The sequence below is a fragment of the Prosopis cineraria genome, unplaced genomic scaffold, assembly GCF_029017545.1.
Source record: "Prosopis cineraria cultivar Desert tree isolate PC_DT_omini unplaced genomic scaffold, ASM2901754v1 PC12, whole genome shotgun sequence".
In the NCBI taxonomy this organism is placed as follows: domain Eukaryota; kingdom Viridiplantae; phylum Streptophyta; class Magnoliopsida; order Fabales; family Fabaceae; genus Prosopis; species Prosopis cineraria.
This window is the reverse complement of record NW_026555343.1, coordinates 1,214,798-1,237,610: the sequence shown is the minus strand read 5'-3', so window position 1 is coordinate 1,237,610 and position 22,813 is coordinate 1,214,798. Positions and strand designations below refer to the sequence as shown.

The 22,813-nt window shown below is 32.9% G+C and overlaps 4 protein-coding genes across 6 annotated transcripts; 3 read left to right on the top strand and 1 right to left on the bottom strand.

Moving 5' to 3' along the window:
* Nucleotides 1-1,408: 1,408 nt before the first annotated feature.
* Nucleotides 1,409-6,399, bottom strand: LOC129288225 (protein ZW2-like). Of its 3 annotated transcripts, none has more exons than XM_054924738.1 (3): nt 6,038-6,399; nt 3,922-4,126; nt 1,409-2,920 (listed from the first exon to the last, which is right to left on the bottom strand). In XM_054924738.1, the coding sequence occupies exon 3, from the start codon at nt 2,391-2,393 to the stop codon at nt 1,695-1,697; it is 699 nt and encodes a 232-aa protein (XP_054780713.1). In that variant the 5' UTR covers nt 2,394-2,920; nt 3,922-4,126; nt 6,038-6,399; the 3' UTR covers nt 1,409-1,694. The 3 variants fall into 3 exon arrangements, 2 of the variants coding, with proteins under 2 accessions (XP_054780713.1, XP_054780714.1); XM_054924739.1 differs by having other exon boundaries at nt 6,164-6,399; XR_008587961.1 differs by lacking the exon at nt 1,409-2,920 and adding an exon at nt 2,930-3,808 and having other exon boundaries at nt 3,922-6,399.
* Nucleotides 6,400-9,576: 3,177 nt separating this feature from the next.
* On the top strand, nt 9,577-12,462 carry LOC129288987 (protein trichome birefringence-like 3). The gene is made up of 6 exons (XM_054925818.1): nt 9,577-9,825; nt 9,920-10,160; nt 10,257-10,428; nt 10,588-10,787; nt 11,272-11,430; nt 12,005-12,462. The coding sequence occupies exons 1-6, from the start codon at nt 9,639-9,641 to the stop codon at nt 12,333-12,335; spliced, it is 1,290 nt and encodes a 429-aa protein (XP_054781793.1). The 5' UTR covers nt 9,577-9,638; the 3' UTR covers nt 12,336-12,462.
* A 2,010-nt stretch (nt 12,463-14,472) lies between these two features.
* Nucleotides 14,473-15,050, top strand: LOC129287449 (protein trichome birefringence-like 3; the record flags this gene model as incomplete). Its single annotated transcript, XM_054923602.1, has 1 exon — nt 14,473-15,050. A coding segment is annotated over one exon (339 nt), but the record flags the coding sequence as incomplete, so codon positions are not given.
* A 1,964-nt stretch (nt 15,051-17,014) lies between these two features.
* Nucleotides 17,015-22,274, top strand: LOC129288509 (ribosome biogenesis protein WDR12 homolog). Its single transcript, XM_054925126.1, has 14 exons — nt 17,015-17,385; nt 17,552-17,652; nt 18,013-18,119; nt 18,662-18,697; nt 18,822-18,907; nt 19,468-19,526; nt 19,610-19,720; nt 19,844-19,963; nt 20,370-20,513; nt 21,085-21,193; nt 21,284-21,420; nt 21,545-21,580; nt 21,666-21,772; nt 21,992-22,274. Exons 1-13 carry the CDS (start codon nt 17,214-17,216, stop codon nt 21,756-21,758), a joined length of 1,311 nt encoding a protein of 436 aa, XP_054781101.1. The 5' UTR covers nt 17,015-17,213; the 3' UTR covers nt 21,759-21,772; nt 21,992-22,274.
* The last annotated feature ends 539 nt before the right edge of the window (nt 22,275-22,813 follow it).

The window sequence follows — 22,813 nt, the reverse complement described above, 5'->3', positions numbered from 1 at the left end:
CGTTTTAAAGTCTAACATTCACTACTTTAACATTAACTCTGCATATGTTTCATAGTTGGTCTCTAGTCTAGATAAAAAGAGAGTTGTGTTAGGTCATTGACAATCAAAATAAAACCACCAAATCTCACATTGAATATGGACAAAATACAAACTTACAGTTATGAAAAAATAATGATGTTCTGGGATGTTGCTTGAGAGCCTGGGGCCCATTTATGGAAGTACCTCTTCTCTCTTCTCTCTTAATGTTGATTCGAACACTTGAAACGTGGGAGGATCATTATCCTCAACGCTGACATGGAAGTCGAATATTAACAGAAGCACCTCTCCTCTAGATATGCTTTACCTCAATATTAATTATTTATGCCATTCATCATTGTTCAATGCTCATTCAAAGAAAACATTCACCGAGAAGGACTGAGATACCACTAGATATTAATCCAAAGGGCATAAATTGGTGAGATGACCTACCCCGACATTGTAATATAGCCCAAGCTGCTGACAACTACATCCCATGCTAGTCAAGAACAAATTCCAAACAAAAGCGAAGAGTTGAGACAATGGCCCAATAAACCAGGGAAAAAGAAAAACCTACGTTCAAATGAGTGCTGATGGAGATAATAAAGAGGAAATTTGTTGTGGCTGCTGATAGATAAGTGCCTTTTCACTTAGGTCTTCCACGCAGACATCCCTCAACCATCTTTTTTTTTTTTTGTTAATATTAACGACTTCGACTAATTTGGATCCAGTCGGTCGGAATTCTTTTAGGTGAAAGTTTTATCATCCAATGCTTATCAGACGCTGCTATTATATTCCTTGAAGTCAACCTTGAAACATCTAATTAAGTTGGTACAATTCCGGGTACTTGTTGGTATTCCCTAACTATTAGTCTAAATTTGGTTGTATTCTCATTCTCATTCTCTATATATTATAAATTATGTATTAGCTATTACCAATATTATCTATGTAGATGGTTGCATTCCCTTGACCATTAAATTGATTCTCTATGTTTCATCTATACATTATATATAATATTCAGGAAGCCTTCTATTATGAATTATAAATAATATAATTCATTTAAAATCAGTATAAGCCTGTATTTGCATTCAAGTTAAGTAAATGAATAATATTTTGTTTTTTTTTTTTGGCCTGAAGTAAATGAATAATATTTAAATCATTATGTTTGGTTAGGTTACTATTTTTAGGAGAGAAAAAGAAAACATTATGATTATAGATGTTAACAGTGATGGAAAGATTTGGTCCCAAAAACAAAGAAATTGAAAGGTTAAAAAAACAAAATGTCTCGAAATTCTAATGTACCGGTTATGAATTATGCCCATAGAAGAACAAGATGAAGATGAAGATCATCAATACATCAAGTTGTATTACAATAGGATAATAAAATTCTAAGTACACTCTATGAATACAAAAGGCTGCAACTTTGAAATCATCAACACATAGAACTAAACACATTCAGCCGTAGGCGGCCAAAAAATATATACATTCCACCGTAGAATACTATATGCATAATGCCGACGAAGGTAGGAGACTCTGACTTCAAAACAGTTTCAAAAAAATAAAATTTAGTTTCAGACCGAATCAAATCAAATGACATGATTTGGTCGGAATAGAAAAATTTGCTGAAACAGAAAATCCTTGAGATTCCAGTAAAGTAGTAATAAACCACAGATACCTTCCTACCCACATGCACCACCCTGTGCGTCTTTTTCCAGACCCCACGTTCTAATCCTGACGTGAAGCTCGGCCACGGCCACCAGCACATTCACAGCCTGACATGGCTTCAATATCTTCGTCATCTTCAACGCCATGTTCATCCTCAACGTGTCTGCATTCACCATCAAATTCTCCAACGCGATCTTCAACGTCTCCGGCACTTCACCACCCTCCCCTGCTCTATACGACTCGCCCAAACCCGATCTCCCATGGCTTCTCGCCGCCTCCACCAGCGGCGGTGCTCCCACGCTCTCTTGAATCTTCGCCAACTCGTCGTTAAGCGCCCGCTCTTCCGACTTCGTCTCCTGGTTGAGCTCGTTTATTCTCTCCCTCTGTTCTTCGGACAAATCATCCAAAACTTGATTCGCAAGCTGAATCACCATCCCCGGTTTGAATCCCGCGATCCAGAGAAAGGATCGTTCCAGGGAACTGAACCAAGAGGGAGAGAAGGCGAGGAGGATGTCACGGTTCGCGATTCTCGATTTCTCTTGGTAGTACTGCTCGTAGTGGGAAAGCACCCGAGAAATCAGCTCTCTGCGATCATCGTCGTGCAGTTCGTGGCGTCTTCGCCGAGCAGAGACAAGCTCATCGAGGAGGTCCTTCTGCCGCACCATCCATTCTCGAAGAAACGCCTCGAACGAAGCAGCATTCGCATCAGTCATCTATCTAAAAGTCACAGCGCCAACGAAGAAGACAATTTGGTTCAATGTGGCACAAGGTCGGGAGAATGAAAGTGGAACTTGGGTGGTTTGCTTAGAGGGAAAGTAATTCTGGAAGAGGAGGCGTAATGGTGGAAGAAGAATCATTTGGAGAGAGGGAGGGATGTGAGGGCGGTGTTCGGTTAGAGAAAAAGAAGAGAGCCAATGGGAAGAACCGGTGTGGAGGAAATGGATCGGTGAGATTTGTCGTGAAGTGAGGGAATAGGGAGAGAGAGGAAACATAAGTGGTGAAGGCGAGGGGGATGAACTTGGGGGTATTTTGATTCTTGTTCGTTCATTGGAAGGAGGATCAAATTATGGAGAAGGTGTTGGTATTTGTGATTTGGGAATTGCATGCCTTTCATTATTGCAATATTGGATTCCTCCCTTCTGACATCCTCCTAAGATTTCAATTCTGCCATTTTCATACCTCATTCACACATCACCCTCCTACCCCTCCATCCTCACTTCATTCACTATTAGCGTGGATGCTGTACATATAACATATTCAACTGTGATGAACTATAACAAAAAAGTATTCATTTTTATTTAAAAAAACTGAGGGTGATTCATAATGCATCCCTGAAATTAACCCTATTAGGCAAAAAAATCCCTTAAATTTATAGGCGTGGGACTTATAAAGCTCCATGGCCAGTCTTTTCCATGACATGAACTTCTCCATGAAAATAACAATATGACAAATACAACTTTAAAAAGAGAGCTCATTTCAAAAAAAAAAAAAAAGGAAAAAACTAACATGATAGGTAAAAGAAATAAATTTCACTTTTATTGTAAGACTACTATTATGGGATTCTTGACTTGATTGTACTAAAATCTTTAGTTTAATCCCTTTATTTTCATTGTAGAGGGACCATTGTAATGGAATTTCAGAAATAAAACAATTTTTCAGTGGAAAAAAAGAAGATAATGTATAACAACTTCCCCTCTCTTTTCACCTTTTTTTTTTTAATTTTTTTTGTACACAATGGAAAGATAAATCCGAATGGTGGTGTTATGACAAATGATGACGGCGTAGAAGGAGTGGCCCGATCTATGGAGCCAGTGGGGGAACCCTGTGACTGCATGAGACAGAGTGATGAAGGTGGTGCTGTTGCTTTGAAACAGTTGACACTTGTTCATCAACGAAGGAAGCCATTAAAGGTCATGCACATGTCTCAAATTACCCCCTCCTAATATTACTATAACTTAACTTCACCTAAACTTATGAAGATGCTTTCACGTACAATTATATATTTAAATAAAAAATAGCACAGAAAAATGAAATAACGTATGAAGTTTGCATTTTCTTTTCATACTCGTTCACACTTCCCTTTTTCGCCCAAGGCACAATATGCAGTTACCTGTAATTGAAAATGATTCTAGCCATAGATAATGAATTAGTTAATCATTTGAACTGGAGATCAATGGAAAAGAGTAACAGGTAAAAAGGTAAAATTCATGGAATAACTAAAGAGACCTTATTGGTTATTACCTATCTGTCCTTTTTCTCTATGTCTCATGTCTTTCTCTGTCTGTCTGGAATTCTGGATATCATACAGTAAACTTGCAGTTATAGCCATCAGAAATTCCGACTCTCACTTGCAAACACTGTCCCACACGTTGGGTTCATTGCATTATATTTGCATGTAGTTGTGGCAGACGAACAACGACGATTTAAGCATCCAACAAACACGACACTGCCAAACAAATTAACCATAAAAAATCCCAAATGATTGGTTGAGGAATCATCATAGTGACTCTATCAACTGTAGTTAACCGCAACTTGTTTGATTGGCCGTAAAAGATTTCTTGTCACCTGGCCTTTTAGCCTTGACATATATAACCTGATTTTGAAAGGACCAAAACTGCTAATGATTTGAAGTATCTCAAAGATATAGTTATATGAACAATCTGCCCCTTGGCAATATTCAATTAAATATACGAAATTGTTGACTAATTAACCCTATGTTAATTTTAAACAACTTTTAGCCATAACATGATACCAAAGTGAAAAATGCCAGCGCATCACCCGAGAATAGAAGACTTTTTTTGGACTTAATAGGAATTCCGCCTGTTTTTTCATTGTACATCCACCAAAGCCAAGAACAAAAAGGGAAGAGGGTTATATCAACCCTTGGCAACGATCATAAAACCCTATTAACCCATAGGGCATGGATTACAGACTAAATAGGAAAAATAAATAAATTACCCAACGCAGTCAAGATAGTAACTTTCACATCAAAACAAGAATAAAATTTCTTCAGTTATTAGTCATCACATTTATTAATAATAAAAGAAATTATATTTAAAAAATAAAATTGTAAGAAGAACTAAATTATAAAAAGATGAAGTAAGGATCATGAATTAATAGAATAATATAGATTTAGTGACAATTGAAAGTGGGCAATAAATCCATGGAAAACCTAAGATAGCAAATTACCAAAAATAAGTCATAATTTCAGCGGCTGAACTGCAAGGCATGGTTGACATAAATTGCAGGCCAATTTACTGTTGATTCCTAACATTGCTCAAAAACTAACAAATCAAGCAGATTTCATATATCTCTACCATGAAGAATACTACCTGGTTCATTTTCTTCGTTCTAATGACCACCATATTGCATTCAAATATGAAGCAACAGGTTGAGGCATCGGATATAGGTGAAGATCTGTGCAAGAAAACTGGACATTCTTTGATTGGATGTATGAAAAACCAGTCTCCACTACTCCACCCTCAACCATTTCATCCTGGATGCTCTCCACCGTCAAGATGTCGTCGAAGAAAGATTCACGGTTAATTTTTTTTTTTTAATGAATTTTGACTCGGATTTGAATTCGGATTCTTATGAAGTTTTTGAAGACGATTGATTCGAGTATTACAGGTCCATATTTTTGTTTTTGTTTTGCCATGATTATGAGTCAGACAAAATAAGTACTCCTTGCGTAGTATTTGTCAAAATTCAGATGCAGTTAATCTGTAAAATTGTGTTATTATGTGCCTTTATATGTAGTCATTTCCTTGTGTTTTTGTAGGTGTGTATGGGATTTGCCTACTCATTTAGAAGTGAGTGGACAATTTGTTACACATATCAATGTATATAATCGGTGATGATCGTACAACTATGATGATTTAAAAAAAAAATTCATGTATATTTCATAAAGTTTTAGCATTACTTAATGTCTAAAAATTTCTCTTTTTATTTTTAAATCAATACTTGAAAGCGTAGCTTTGTAGGGTTCAAGGGCATTGTTCATCATGGAGATTCCAACTTCCCAGTGTCTATCATTCAAGTTATATACGCTAAACAAGCAAAAACTTGTTGGCCAAAAAAAAAAAAAAAAAAGCTATACACAGAGTAAACCCCAATATACTTTTTTCACCTTTACCTACTTTGTTGCACAGGTTTAAAGTGCAAGAATAGGCAAACAAACAATCCAAGTTTAAAAACATTCTTAAATTTATGCAAAACTAGATTTAATCCCGTGCATTGGACGGGCAAGATTTTAATACACGGACCCAATTCGTGGTTATATAGAACAAATTTCTGAACGATTACGTATGCTTTTACCTAAACAAATGGAAACATGAAAAAGAATTAAGAGATATACCTTCTCTTACACCGAGCAAACTGCATTTTGGTTCAAAGCTACTTCCATTTCAATCCCTCAATTTTACCTATCCACAGTAAAACCCATACTGACACTTCAATTAACTCGAAGTTGAATTATCCTTACACTGATGAAATCACAGAGCTCCGGCGCAGATTTCCAATAAGCATTTACAGTTGCTGCTACATTACGCGATTTACCGATGAACTGAAGCTCATCGTTCCTCGGCAGCACAGCCACAGACTCCGTCTCACTTCTCGACGAATTTCTTGATAGCTAAATCTACCAACCATGCTCGAGCTTAGCGTTAATAATTAAGAATTTGAACGCGCGGGTACAGAGGATGTGGTTTGGGAAGAGAATAGAATGGCGAAGTAGGGGCATTTGGGCAGAAGACGATAGTGATTATAAAAAAGAAGAGAAAATGGCAGTTAAGTGTAAAAATATCAATTTATTAACCATTAATTGATTTTCAAATATTAAGTTAAACAATTAAAATGTAAGTGCTTAATTTATAATTCAAAATTTTAAATTTACAATAATTTAAATCAATAATTACGATTTATTTTTAAAAAAAGGTTGTTAGAAACTTAATTATTATTAAATTAATTTTTTGGAACCTATCTCAAAAGTATCACGTGTTCGATGGGAAACGTTGTGAGTTGTGATTGTGAGTGAGATTTGCAAATAAATTTGGTGCTTAACTGTTAGTTGAGAAATTAGTTCCATTATCAACTCAATCTGCTACTTGGACCCTACAAATGGATTAATTTACAAGTTTTTTAATAGTTTAAAATTCTAAGTAACAAAAATGAATCCATGAATTTGCATAAAGTGGTCAAAATGAATAATGTGTGATAGAAAGTGGTCAAAAATGAGTACTGTGATAGATTTTACCATCCCGATTAGAGTTATCCTTCGCTAATTAAAATATTTATATTTCTTTCTTCTGATTATAGGATGAAAATGAAGGGGTGAGGGTATGGATGAACAAAATTGGATCGGGTACAACAGTTGCACTTCCTTTTAAATCATCAAAGAAGAGAGGTAGAAATTAGAAAATGTTAAATAACGTGTATGATGTGTTAAGTAATATTTCCTCCATTAAAAAATATAAGGTATTTTTTAAAGAGTTGAATGTTTAAAAATGTGAGGCATTTTTAGTTTTTTGAGGTGTAATCATTACTTTTTTAAAAAAATATCTCTATTAAAAATAATTTTATATTTATTATAGGATGTTTAATATGAGTAAATATAAAAAGATATGGTTAGTTCAAAAGTAAGTAATTACTTTATTAAAAAGTGAAATTCGATTAAAAATGTGTTATATTTTTAAATTGAGGGAGTAAGTAAACAAAATTATAACTACGTAAATATTAAATTTTAAATTTAAATATGCATAAATGTATAAAACATTTTTACAAGAGTTTTTCTTGTAATTGAATTTGACAATACTTGAATTTGACTCAAGTAATAAATATATCAAAATATTTAAAACTATTACTTTTATTAGATTTTTATATTTTTGTCTGAAGGGAAAAAATTATGGCAACAATCTTTTAGCTAGCAATGTGAAAGAAGATGATTTCAGAATTAAAATAAAACAGGAAACTCATCCTATTGTTGGCCTTAATTTATTTATGATTGGACAGAAGTAAAAGCAAAGGAACTTAGAGAGGGAATAATTTGCAACCTACAAATGGCAAATTGAGGTAATCGCATTAGGTTAAATTCATTATTCAAGCAACAGGATAATTAATCAATAAGCTATATTGTTGCAATAATCCTAGGAATCTACTGTTCCTTGATGATCATTAATTCGTGGCTGGGTTTTTATATATGTGTTGAACTAACGATTTTATTTGCCTATAATTTGAGATCTATCTTGCTTGGGTTGTTGCTACTAATAGGACATGTTCACCTCAATTAGCTGATTTTTGGTTAAATGGTCAGACTTGACAACAAGTAATTGTATATGTTTTGAGTTGTAACGTCCTTATCAGAATTCCACATATGACTAAGGCAGCTTTCAGTGGTAAAATGTTCACACAAGAATGCATTAGGGTCAGTGCATATTGCTGGCTTGCTGCATTGCTACTTCTTCACTTGACTTTCACCTATCAAACTTTCATTTTTCCCCAAACATCACCCTTTCCCACATTAATTAAGCCTTGATCTTAACTTAAAAAGTAATTAAATCATTGAGCGAAAATTCTTATATAACATCTTGGAATATTATTTAGTATTTCAGTTTTTCTTTTAATATTTTTCATTTTTAAAAACACATAATGAAAATGATTTTTTAAATACAAGCTTTAAAAATAATTTCCAAATAAAAAAAACTAAACTAAATTAGATAATTTAAACTTAAACAGTTGCTTAGTTTTGATGTTTTGAAAGGATCCAAATCAAATTGATTACTGATTAGATTCCCCGTAGGTATGAATGAATATCAATTATCATGATAGTGCCCTTAAGCAGTAAGGCATTTGAATTGGTCAAATCTTGTTTGCATAATTAAAACTTCCTTAAACATTAATTTATGGAAGGGAGAAAAAGCTCAAGTACAAAAATAACCAGTAAATTTCACCCAGTAAGAAACTAAATTTAAGGTCAAGTCACAAAACCAAGTTCCCATTCTATAGTCTTCACACCCAAATAAATATAAAGGAAAATTACAATTAAGTCTCAAAAAAGAAAATTTATTGCTTCTTAATTCATTTACAAGTCAAATTTCTATATTTACATATTAAATTTCAGTATTTACAAATAAATGTTATCTCTTAGGAGGTAGGATTAAGATTTGCTTCAAGCAGCATGTACAAGTGAGTGAAGATTTATATGTACTTTTTTCATAAATATATCTCGGAAGACCTACCACGGAGGCACGGACAGACACCATACTACAAAATTCACCAAGAAGAACAACATTAGGGCAAACGACTAGACCTAACCTACTGCATACATACAGATACCATTTTTCACAGTTCACCAAGAACAGAGTCGAAAAGATTACAAGGAAAAGGTACTATTTATGATATTGACAAACAACTTTCCATTTCTTGATATAGACAATAAAGAGATCTGGTTTGCCATCACACTTGAACTCATAGGAGACAGAGAGAGAAATGATGGCTTCAAAAAGTATACCTTCAGAACTATTAGTTAAGAAATATAGTAGCAAATAATCACGATTAGCAAGTCAGATTCAATATTTTTTCAAAGAAGCCTGAAAACTTCTGCGAATATTACAAATGCATCAAAGGGAAGCGGAAAATGCAACCTTGAATTACTTGGAAGAAACAAAAAATTTAACTTGTGCAGAGTTAGAGTACACCTTAGCAGCTTAAGGAATATTCAATCGGGGTCCTACTTGTAGATGTAAGCCTTGCAACTTAATTCTCAACCTCCACTATGCTTTACCCATTGTTTATTCATAGCAAAAGTATACTATGCTTTAACTTCACTTCTACTCAAAACCCCATATAACCTTCCTCTCTAAACTCTTCTTCCAATGTCTTCATCATTCTGTTGTGCTGTGCACTTCTTCTTCTTCTCTGTCTCCAACACCTTTAAGCTTCTTTCATTCCCCCAAAACCCCATGTTTCCTTCAGCAATAATGAACCCTCCCAGAGTAAAGCTGCCTCTCCCCATCATTATCACTTCAATTTGTGTTCTTTTCTTCTTTCTGGTTCTCTATGCGGAGAGACTCAGCTTTCTCTCTTCCTCTTCCTCCTCCTTCTTCATGTTCAAAACCTGTCCCAGGAGGAGCAACAAACTAAAATCCAGTAAGTCAAGTCAGCTTCATGAAACTTTTCCTACTTATGTTCTGAGCAATTTGGTTCTCAATTGACAGCTTCTGATATTATTATTGATGAGCAGATGATAAGAAAGCAGAGGAAGAAGGAGGAATTGGCTCACTGGTTGATGACAGGTTCGACTTTGATCCAGAGGAGTGCAATGTTGCTAATGGGAAATGGGTGTTTAACCGTTCCATGAAGCCAATGTACACAGACAGAAGCTGTCCATATATAGATAGACAGTTTTCTTGTGTCAAGAATGGAAGGGAAGACTCTGATTATCGCCACTGGGAGTGGCAGCCGGAAGATTGTATCTTGCCTAAGTAAGAATTTTCCCTAATTTTTATGATTTTTGGCCACTATATAAATATGTCATTTGAACTACTGTTGTTCACATTTATAATGATGTTAAATGGTAGATTTGATCCACACCTGGCACTGAAGAAACTTAGAGGGAAGAGGCTGATGTTTGTGGGGGATTCATTGCAGAGAAATCAGTGGGAATCTTTTGTGTGTTTGGTTGAGTGGGTCATACCTGAAAATCGCAAGTCTATGAAACGAGGGCGTATTCATTCAGTCTTCAAAGCCAAGGTACAAAAACAAAAGCTTTTTGCTTGGTTTGGTATAAAGAACAGAGAGATTTGTGGTTCTGAATCATGTTCGTTTTGAAATATATACAACTTGATGATGGTTGAACATGAAGGTACTCAGGTGGAAAACACAGTGATATGTTTTTTGTGTGATGTGTAGGATTATAAAGCAACAATAGAGTTCTATTGGGCGCCGTTCCTTGTGGAATCCAACACTGATATACATATCATAGCTGATCCAAAGAAGAGGATAATAAAAGTGGATGAAATCTCAGAGCGTGCCAAGAACTGGACTGGAGTGGATATCCTTGCTTTCAATACGTATGTATGGTGGATGAGTGGCCTCAGGATAAAAGCACTGTGAGTTTTCTCTCTTCTCATACTTTGTAAATATTTTATCATGTCGAATGCTCGAATTCTTCTATCCTGCTAGAAAAAAAAAAATCCTTTAATAAAACCTGTCTTTTATAAATCAATTCATCTGTCAAGTGTTATAAATATTGTAACAAGACATTTATGTACAATTGGATACTTCAATTTCAAAACAAATTTGAATTTCAATACTTTCTGTATATTCATATTGCATAAGAATGTAAAACAAGTTGCGGGATGGATTCAGTTCTTCTGCTTTGACCCCAAAAAAAAAATTCTTCCGAGTACATTTCAGACCTCAGTTTAACATAGACTTCTACAATTCAAACATAATGAAACCTATTAACTAATCTCATATGAGACTGAAATTGTCATCTCAATAATGATTTGGATCATTATATTTTTCGTTTATGGTGAGTTTGATGGAAAGCTTGTTACAGTGTGGTGAAAGTTGGGAATGGTGTCATTGCAGATGGGGTTCATTTGCAAATGGAGAAGAAGGAAGTGAAGAATTTGATACACCAGTTGCTTACAAGTTAGGTTTGAAGACTTGGGCCAATTGGATTGACTCAAATATCAATCCAAACAAAACCCGGGTTTTCTTTACAACAATGTCTCCTACACACACTAGGTATTTCTCTCTTTGACTTGGATCCATTTAAGTGTATGTCATCTAAAATGAAGAGAGAAATAAATATAAAAAAAGTTGGCCTCACTTCTAATAATGGGATCTCATAGAAGCAAAACCAACTTTTTTTTTTAATGTACATCTCCCTCATTACTTTAGGTGAATTGCATTTTATAAAATTCAAATCTTTTCATGCTCCCTTTAATATAAACATATTCATTTAACAGTTTTGATGTAGAAATTCAGATAATCTAAAATGCATTTCACCTAAAATGAAGATATATATATATATATATATATAAATGAGCCCAACTTTCCAATAATATGGGTCCCACATAAGTAGAGTTTACCTCTTCATATATATTTCTTCACGTTGTGATCAAACCCCCTCCAATAATAAAATCTTTCTTCAACAGCTTTAATTTGGATAATTTAACCAAGTCCAAAACCATCCTTTTACTAATAATCCTTATAGTAGTAAGTTTTGAAATACCAAGAAGGCTAGACGGAACTGAATCAGACACAAGCAATAAGCTGTGTAACAATGCAAATGAGGCATTATTGTTTGATATTTCAGAAGTGCAGACTGGGGAAACAAGGATGGGGTGAAATGTTTCAATGAGACAAGGCCAGTGAGGATGAAGAAGTACTGGGGAAGTGGTTCCAACAAGCAAATAATGAGTGTAGTGGCCAAAGTGGTGAAGAAGATGAAAGTTCCAGTGAATGTGATCAACATAACACAGATCTCAGAGTACAGGATTGATGGTCACTCCTCAGTCTACACGGAGACAGGAGGCAAATTGCTTACTGATGAGGAAAAACAAGACCCACGAAACGCAGATTGCATACATTGGTGTTTGCCTGGAGTTCCAGATACATGGAATCAGATATTTTTGGCCATGTTATAGCAAAATTATAAATATCGACATGGGGAAATTGTCAATGTGATTTTTGTTTTATTTTCCTGAGGCATGAAGATGTCAAAGTCTATGAAGTTATATGTTCATATATCATACATTCATCTTTCTTGGGGCATTTGTTTGATGTAAATTTGCACATGCTTCAGAAAAAATCTGCAAGCATTTTAGGTGTAACAGATTTTCAAATCTAAAACGAATAATTATCAGTATCAATCAATTACCTTTAGGATCTTCTTATTTGAGCTGTAATATTATCAATGTACATCATCAATGGCATTTTAATGTGTTAAGATTGTAGGTTAACTCTTCTTTCCTTAAAGGGTAATTTGTGGTATTCATGTTATTTTAAATAAGAAAAAATTAATCTTTTAATCCTTCAATTTTTAACACATTTATAACTCAGTCCTTCAACTATGACTCGCTACAAGTCAGTCTCTCAACTTTTGATTCACCTATATTTCGGTCCTTATTTTTTATTTTTTTTAAATTCTTATCAAATAAAGGGGATAAAAAAATGCTCATATATTATTCTAAAATACCCTTCTTTTGCTCATTGATGTGAGATATAAGCTAACATGAAAAAAAAATTAATAAAAGTTCAAGGATTAATTTGTAAGTGATTCAAAAGTTGAGGGACTCAATTACAAGTGAATTAAAAGTTGGAGGATTAAAAAATTAATTTTTCTTTTAAATAAAGCATGTAAAAGGGATTCAATAATAATAATCATACTTTTCAGAATTACAAATTCAATATTGAGTTAAAATTATATACTTAGATATCAATTATGACATTATTTTCAGTGCTTATAATGACTTAAAACAAAGAATACCTTAAAACTTGTAACAAAAAAAAGAATACTTTTAACACTTGCAAATTTAATATTAATTTTTAGGTAGATTATACTTTTGTTAAAAAATTGTACAAATGTTTCCTCTATTTTAAATTATAAACCAACTTTTCTTCAAATAGAAAATTATCTTCCACTAAAATTGAATTTTAAAATTTTCACTAAAACTGACATGACTCCTTAATCTCTATTTAAAACTTTGAAATTTGAAATATATAGTTTTCTATTAGTGTTTTTTTATACCTTGATATGTCGATGATGTGCTTTACTTAACAAGTTGTTAATTTATAAAATATTTAAGATAATTCTTTATATTTCAATAGAAAAAATAAACCAAATTATACTCCATCTGTTTAAAAATATAAGGTATTTTTTAAAAGGTAGGATGTTAAAAAATATAAGACATTTTTAGTATTTAAAAATATAATAATTACTTTTTTTAAAGTATTTCTATTGAATGAATCACTTTATATTTATTTTAAAGTAAAATATCTTATTAAATAGGAATAAATATGAAAAGATAAAATTAGTTTGAAGACAAATAATTACTTTATTGAGGTAAGATTTGATTAAAAATATTTTATATTTTTTAATTAAGAAGGTATATTCTAATAAATATACTTTAAAATTAAATTAGACATTCGGATTTGGAAAATGAACACTTTTTTGGGAAAATTTCTAGGAGGGACTTTTGACCAAACATAATAAAAAAAATTTCATAATTTTTGAAATTTTACTGTAGGTATGGGGTACTAAATTAAAATTAAATTTGTGACAAAAATGATAAAATTATCCTCATTTAAATGAACAACATAGAAGCAAAACCAACTTTTTTTTTTAATGTACATCTCCCTCATTACTTTAGGTGAATTGCATTTTATAAAATTCAAATCTTTTCATGCTCCCTTTAATATAAACATATTCATTTAACAGTTTTGATGTAGAAATTCAGATAATCTAAAATGCATTTCACCTAAAATGAAGATATATATATATATATATATATATAAATGAGCCCAACTTTCCAATAATATGGGTCCCACATAAGTAGAGTTTACCTCTTCATATATATTTCTTCACGTTGTGATCAAACCCCCTCCAATAATAAAATCTTTCTTCAACAGCTTTAATTTGGATAATTTAACCAAGTCCAAAACCATCCTTTTACTAATAATCCTTATAGTAGTAAGTTTTGAAATACCAAGAAGGCTAGACGGAACTGAATCAGACACAAGCAATAAGCTGTGTAACAATGCAAATGAGGCATTATTGTTTGATATTTCAGAAGTGCAGACTGGGGAAACAAGGATGGGGTGAAATGTTTCAATGAGACAAGGCCAGTGAGGATGAAGAAGTACTGGGGAAGTGGTTCCAACAAGCAAATAATGAGTGTAGTGGCCAAAGTGGTGAAGAAGATGAAAGTTCCAGTGAATGTGATCAACATAACACAGATCTCAGAGTACAGGATTGATGGTCACTCCTCAGTCTACACGGAGACAGGAGGCAAATTGCTTACTGATGAGGAAAAACAAGACCCACGAAACGCAGATTGCATACATTGGTGTTTGCCTGGAGTTCCAGATACATGGAATCAGATATTTTTGGCCATGTTATAGCAAAATTATAAATATCGACATGGGGAAATTGTCAATGTGATTTTTGTTTTATTTTCCTGAGGCATGAAGATGTCAAAGTCTATGAAGTTATATGTTCATATATCATACATTCATCTTTCTTGGGGCATTTGTTTGATGTAAATTTGCACATGCTTCAGAAAAAAATCTGCAAGCATTTTAGGTGTAACAGATTTTCAAATCTAAAACGAATAATTATCAGTATCAATCAATTACCTTTAGGATCTTCTTATTTGAGCTGTAATATTATCAATGTACATCATCAATGGCATTTTAATGTGTTAAGATTGTAGGTTAACTCTTCTTTCCTTAAAGGGTAATTTGTGGTATTCATGTTATTTTAAATAAGAAAAAATTAATCTTTTAATCCTTCAATTTTTAACACATTTATAACTCAGTCCTTCAACTATGACTCGCTACAAGTCAGTCTCTCAACTTTTGATTCACCTATATTTCGGTCCTTATTTTTTATTTTTTTTAAATTCTTATCAAATAAAGGGGATAAAAAAATGCTCATATATTATTCTAAAATACCCTTCTTTTGCTCATTGATGTGAGATATAAGCTAACATGAAAAAAAAATTAATAAAAGTTCAAGGATTAATTTGTAAGTGATTCAAAAGTTGAGGGACTCAATTACAAGTGAATTAAAAGTTGGAGGATTAAAAAATTAATTTTTCTTTTAAATAAAGCATGTAAAAGGGATTCAATAATAATAATCATACTTTTCAGAATTACAAATTCAATATTGAGTTAAAATTATATACTTAGATATCAATTATGACATTATTTTCAGTGCTTATAATGACTTAAAACAAAGAATACCTTAAAACTTGTAACAAAAAAAGAATACTTTTAACACTTGCAAATTTAATATTAATTTTTAGGTAGATTATACTTTGTTAAAAAATTGTACAAATGTTTCCTCTATTTTAAATTATAAACCAACTTTTCTTCAAATAGAAAATTATCTTCCACTAAAATTGAATTTTAAAATTTTCACTAAAACTGACATGACTCCTTAATCTCTATTTAAAACTTTGAAATTTGAAATATATAGTTTTCTATTAGTGTTTTTTATACCTTGATATGTCGATGATGTGCTTTACTTAACAAGTTGTTAATTTATAAAATATTTAAGATAATTCTTTATATTTCAATAGAAAAAATAAACCAAATTATACTCCATCTGTTTAAAAATATAAGGTATTTTTTAAAAGGTAGGATGTTAAAAAATATAAGACATTTTTAGTATTTAAAAATATAATAATTACTTTTTTTAAAGTATTTCTATTGAATGAATCACTTTATATTTATTTTAAAGTAAAATATCTTATTAAATAGGAATAAATATGAAAAGATAAAATTAGTTTGAAGACAAATAATTACTTTATTGAGGTAAGATTTGATTAAAAATATTTTATATTTTTTAATTAAGAAGGTATATTCTAATAAATATACTTTAAAATTAAATTAGACATTCGGATTTGGAAAATGAACACTTTTTTGGGAAAATTTCTAGGAGGGACTTTTGACCAAACATAATAAAAAAAATTTCATAATTTTTGAAATTTTACTGTAGGTATGGGGTACTAAATTAAAATTAAATTTGTGACAAAAATGATAAAATTATCCTCATTTAAATGAACAACATATTGTAGATAAGACGACTTGCTGAATATCATACTGTATGTTATTCATTTACTTATAAAATATTATTTATTTTTTCACTTTACTTGTTTATGACCCCTAAAATAAAATCAAATGAAAGTAGGATTATAAATAAGTAAAGTAGAATAACAAACAATATTTTGTAAGTAAATGAACAACATGCAATATGATAATAAATAAATCATCTTATCATTGAAACCAACACTTGAAATGAAATTAAATAAAACTAAGCCTATATAAACAAGTAATGTTGGGTAATCAATAATATTTTGTAAGTAAATGAATAACATACAACATTGAAACGAACAAGTCATCTTATTTATGTTATGTTATTCATTCAAATGAAAATAATTGTATTATTTTTGTCACAAATTTAATTTCAATTCAATACTCGATCCTTGCAATAAAATTTTAAAATTGGGCTCTTTTTTTAATATTTTTTATTAAGGGTTCCTCATGAAATTTTCCCAACTTTTTTCTCCCCTCTGCTTTTGGGCTGCAGACTTTTGGATGATTTCTCCTTGTGAGGTTTATCGGTCAAAGAATCAAAGCCAGCTGTCGGCTCCATAAACCCTACTTTCGCCCAATAAACTGCCATAAACCCTGATTCCTCAAGTTTGGTGGCTTCTTGCTGGCATAAGTCTGAGATACACTCGCTCTGATACCCATTGTCCGGTCGCCTTTTCTATTTCCATTTACGTCGAGGTTACCGGATGGACATTGACATGGGTGAAGAAGCTGAAGGAACGTCGAGGAAGATCCAAGCGCGCTTCGTTACTAAGTTAAAACCACCTCTCAAAGTCCCAACCTCTGTCATTTCCATCCCCGCCAACCTTACTAGATTTGGCCTCTCCTCCGTCATTAATAGTCTTCTTGAAGCCTCTGGTATCTTACCATTTGTATTCCTTTTTCACTCAAATGTTTCTAGCTGCTTAAACTTCCAGTTGAAGTATTTGTTACTTTTCAGTTTGCATCTTTCTCTTGCATATTTGAAATTTTAACGCCTCGTGTTTCCGGGTAACTTTTTAATTTAACTGTCCACTATGGGCAGGTGATCCTGATTACAAACCAGAACCTTTTGATATTTTGATCGATGGCGAGTTGGTTCGGATGTCACTTGAGGAGTTTTTGGTCGTCAAGGGAATTTCAGTGGTATGTATCTTACCATCCAACTTTTGTAGATTTTCTGTCTTGCCTTTGAAATGTACGGGTTTGATGAATATCCACATTTATCAAGTGACAATGGTGAAAGGAAGAACTGTCTAGAGGGAATTGGTCAGTTGTTAAATGACAGAAAGTATTATTATTAGTTGTGGTCAAATAAAGTCTTTCAAATTCTTCTCTTTTTTATTCTCTTCTTTTCTATTTTCTCTTATCCTTTATATATTAAGAGTTGCAGCACAAATAAATGATCTTTGATGAGCGATTCTTGAGATGACATTTTTGGTAATTATGGTTCTGTCGCCCATTGTTTTGGAGCCATATCTAATGTTTGTCGATGATGAAATGCAGGAAAAGATATTGGAAATTGAATACACAAAGGTAGTGGCCCCACGTAAGGAGGAAGATCCTTCTTTGCATGATGATTGGGTTAGTGCAGTTGATGGTTCTTCGTCTAGGTAAGCTTATTGAATTTCTATGTGGTTCGAACGTCATGATATAACTATGTAATGGTCCAAGTATGGGTTTCTATTAATGTTAGCTATACAAATATTGGTTAAGAAGGTTATGGCTGGGCTAGTCTGGATGAATTAAGTTGACCTGGACAGCTTGGTTGGCTTCGTTTAATTAGAAATTTACAATTTTGAGATGATCATAGTCAATGATGTTAAGATTGAGAAATGACAAAGTATAATAGTTTTGCGTGTGTGTGTGTGAGAGAGAGAGAGTGTATTATCATCATCTAATGCTCATTTGATGAGCAAATTGTATGAGGTGTTTCAGTTGTGAAGTATGGGGATGATCATAGGAGATAGCCTTATCCTTCTATTGGATGGACCATTACATGTTTTGCTTTTGGTAGAATGAATGGATGTAAATGTAGAGCCAGTTTTTTGGACAGTTGATCTTGTTCAATGGATAAAATATCAAATTGTTTAGTTGTTCAAGCTCCACAGTCCTTCACTAAGAACAGATAACAGTTATGCTGTTATTGCTGCAGGTTTTTCTTGACAGGATGTTATGATGGTTTAGGGAGGTAATATTTATAGATGATTCGTTTGTTATCTTAGAATTTGTCATTTAGTGGCTTCTTTAAGATTTTATGTTATATTTCTCATTTGCATAAAGAATTTTTCTAATGTGATGAAATTTTTTCTCAGGGTTTGGAAAGGTGCTGGATTATGTACACATATATTGGAGGGGCACACTGCTGCTATTACTTCTGTTAGCATTGTTGATCACAAAGGTATGAAGACAGGGGTTATCTCTTACCCTTACATGCCAATATTTCTTGCTTCTGCTAGCATCATTTCAGTTTTTTTTGGGGTCGAAAGGTGTTAATATTTTAGTAGTGTTAGAATTTTAATGTAAAGAAAGAATTTCAAGGATGAAGATTAAAACGGCCTCCTAAAGAGGAGAAAACAAAGGAAGAGAAAATGAAAAATGAAAAAGCACTTGAAGTTAAGCGAATATCAGTGGTTTTCAATCCTTTGGAGCAAGTTGTCTGGTCTGGTCTAGTAAATGATTAATCTGTGGCAAGTGGCAACTGTTTTTTCTCTTCGCCCCTTTTATTTGTAAGGTGCAGATGTTGATGGCTATTTATGAAATTAAGACTTCCATTTCAAACTTGTAGTTTTAATCTACATGAACTTATCTACTATTATATCTGATTTGTAATTTTATAAGTGACAACTTGATTGCATATATCTGAAGCTGCGGAATGCAGGTACCTTTGTTTATAGTAGGAAAACCTGTTGCTTGGGTGGGTGGGTGTTTGCCTATTATTAACATATGTACTGTATTTAGGTACAGGAACTTGCACCTTGGCAACTGCTTCAAATGATCGAACATTAAGGCTATGGAAGGTAACTAAAAAAGTTTATAAAGGTCCAAATTTTTATCTTGAGAATTGACCTGACTATATTATATTTTTTACTTTGTTCAAAAGCTCAATCTAGATGAGGCCAATAAACATCCTGTGAGGATTGGTGCTTTCAAAATCTTGTGTGGTCATAAAGATACTGTGAAGAGTGTTGCAGCACAAACTTCTGGAGAAATGGTTCTTTTCTAATTTTTGTTAATTTTCCATCTGTCTCTTGAGTTTCATAGATAACTTTTATAAGGATGCAAAATTTAGATTTCTAATGTAAGACATGTTGCTTCTGTTATCACATATATTTAGATTTGTTCTGGTTCTTGGGATTCCACCATCAAGTTGTGGCAAACTCACTTTGACGCTGAAGGTGATGTGTCTATTAAGAAGAGAAAAGTTAAAGATGAAGTTGAGGAGTCTCAGTTAGAGGTCAGTATGTCACTGAGTTCATAAATGTAGAAAGGAAAATATAGTTTTCATTGATTTTCGAAAATATAGAAACAAAAAGTGCAATTTCTACTGACTTGGTATTGCTTGGTTAATTTTGTACTCTAATTACTTTTATGCTTTTTTTTTTTTACTTTTTGGTCTAAGGGGGGCTGGTGGAGTGGATGTTTGTAAAGCTATCATCAGAAGAGTTAAATGACCTCACTTTGTTTAATGCTAAATTTTTTTTTTTGGGACATTATACTTGTAGAAATGTGAATTCAATAAACCTTATAGTGTATGTAACTGTGTATTTCCTTCATTTGAATATTGTTTCCCATTTATTGTATAATTTTGAGGTTTTATTTGTTGCTCAATCAATTTGTTAGTAATACCCTTGCATTTTTAGGGGGAGGCTGTATCTACACTTGCTGGCCACACCCAGCATGTTTCTTCTGTGGTTTGGCCACAGCGAGACACAATCTATTCTGCATCATGGGATCATTCTGTTAGGAAATGGGATGTCGAGACTGGGAAAGACTCATTAAATATAGTGAGTATGCCGTTTTGTTAAGTTTGACTCTTGTCTTTATAGCAAGCTTCATAACCTAATTCCTGGTAGTCTTAATGTGATAATGTTACTTGATAATGACTAATTTTTAATTTCATTGGGTCCTCTTGGTTTTGGGCACATTCATTTCTTTTAAAATTTCGATACTTTTTCAAAGTCACTTAACCCTCCACTTGGAATGGGCAGAAAATTAAGGAGAAGAGAAAATTGGAAGAGAGAAGTAGAAGAAAAAACACTTTTCCTTTAGTTCTCCCCCTCTCTAGGGGGAAATTATGGGGAAACACGGGTGAGAAATGTCTTTTTCCTCTTGTTTTCTCCTCTAGCTTTCTCTCCTTCCTATTTTCTTCCCATTCCAAACAAAGCCTAAAGTTCTACCGTGAAACCCAGATTGCTAATATAATCTTGATCCATTATAATGGATATTTTATTATTTATTCGTTTTATTTCATTATAAAATTTATTTTTGAAAAATTATTGTATTTGACAGTGTCTCAAAACATTATGATATTGATATTCATTTTATAAATTTTAATCACTACATCTTCAACTCTAGTTCTGTGGAAAGGCTCTCAACTGTCTCGATATTGGTGGAGAAGGATCTGCTTTGATAACTGCTGGTGCATCTGATCCTGTTCTTAGGATTTGGGACCCTCGTAAGCCAGGTCTATTAATAAGTCTGATCTTTGTCTTTTTACTCCAACCATCAAGTGAATGTGTTAATACCTAAGTTGACAGTTTTTCTTCTTCTGTAGGCACTTCTGCTCCAATTTTTCAATTTGCTTCTCATACTTCTTGGATTTCAGCTTGCAAATGGCATGATAATTCTTGGTTTCATTTACTTTCTGCATCTTATGATGGGAAAGTTATGTTGTGGGATTTGAGAACTGCGGTAATATATCATTTTACTGAGTGGTTTTTAAGTTTTGTCGTTAGCTCTTGGAAGTTATTGCGTGCACGGTGCGCCCGCTAGACTTACCTTAACCTCTTGATGTTTGTCTATTTTCTCCTTGCAGTGGCCACTTTCTATTATTGAATCACATGGTGACAAGGTATACAAATATCATCATTTCTTTCCTTCTGTTTCCCCCTGAGATGGGTCAAAGGTGTGATAAAATTACTGTTTATTTGACCAAGGTGCTATGTGCTGATTGGTGGAAAAGTGAGAGTGTTATCAGCGGGGGAGCAGACTCAAAAGTCTGCATTTCTTCTGAAATTTCAGTACAATAATCCAATGGTTTTGGGTAAGCTATTTTACATATTAATGTTATGTAACTGAAAAGTGAAGAATATTTTATGTACCCGATGATTGGTAGGGCGGCAAATATTTTATCCGGCAAGTCAACAGTGGATCCAATTTGGAGTGGATTCATTAAAAGGTCGAAATTTTGATATATGGATTTAGGGGCGAAAATGCTACACACTCTTAAACGGTCCTGTGCTTGTATGATTCATATTTTCAGAATAATGTGTGGAAGGATTTCAACTTGAGCAACGTTGGACTGTACGAGGAACAGGACGACGAATTTTTGCGGGGACAAATAGTTCTTAGGCACATTAATACTGTTATATTGCGAGTTTGGATCAAAGGATGTAAGCTTATTTTTCCGAGGACCAATTGTAAAAAATTATTTTTTATAATTGTTTAATTTGCTTGTAAAATTTGTTAATTTATCGAGGGTTAATGTTAGAGCGATAAATAATTACGGAAAAGAATAAATAAAGGACAAGGCATCTATTGAATAACTTCACAAGAGCAAAATGTTACATGGCAACTATTTTTTCTTATCTTACTATTCCTTAAATCTTTATTGTTGGGTTTTTCAATAATGGCCAGGATATAATTTTCTTAAAAAAAATTAAAACGTGACAGTTGTGATTTTTGCACTATAATGGTGCATGCTTGCTAAGTTTTATTAGAGGATTACGTCTAGTCCTATTTTGAATTAGATATTTTGGGATTAAAGATGTAAATGTGTAGTTTTTTAAAAAAGAAAAAGAAAAGGGTGACAAGCACTGGCGGAGCTACGTATCTCCTAGAGTGGGCAGATGCACCGCCTGAGATTTTGCAAATTAAAGTGCTTATTATTAGTTTTAGATCATGCCCTTCCTGATGTTCTAATTTTGCACCCTCTACTGTCTATATGTTTTCAGCTTTGTTCGAGAGGGAAAGGAAAAAGAGAGGAGAGGGTGATTGACATGAGATTGAGGAGATGAGGATATTTGGCAAACATAGTAGTGAAGAGAATGTTTTTTAATATTTTATTTGTGACACTTGTAAAACT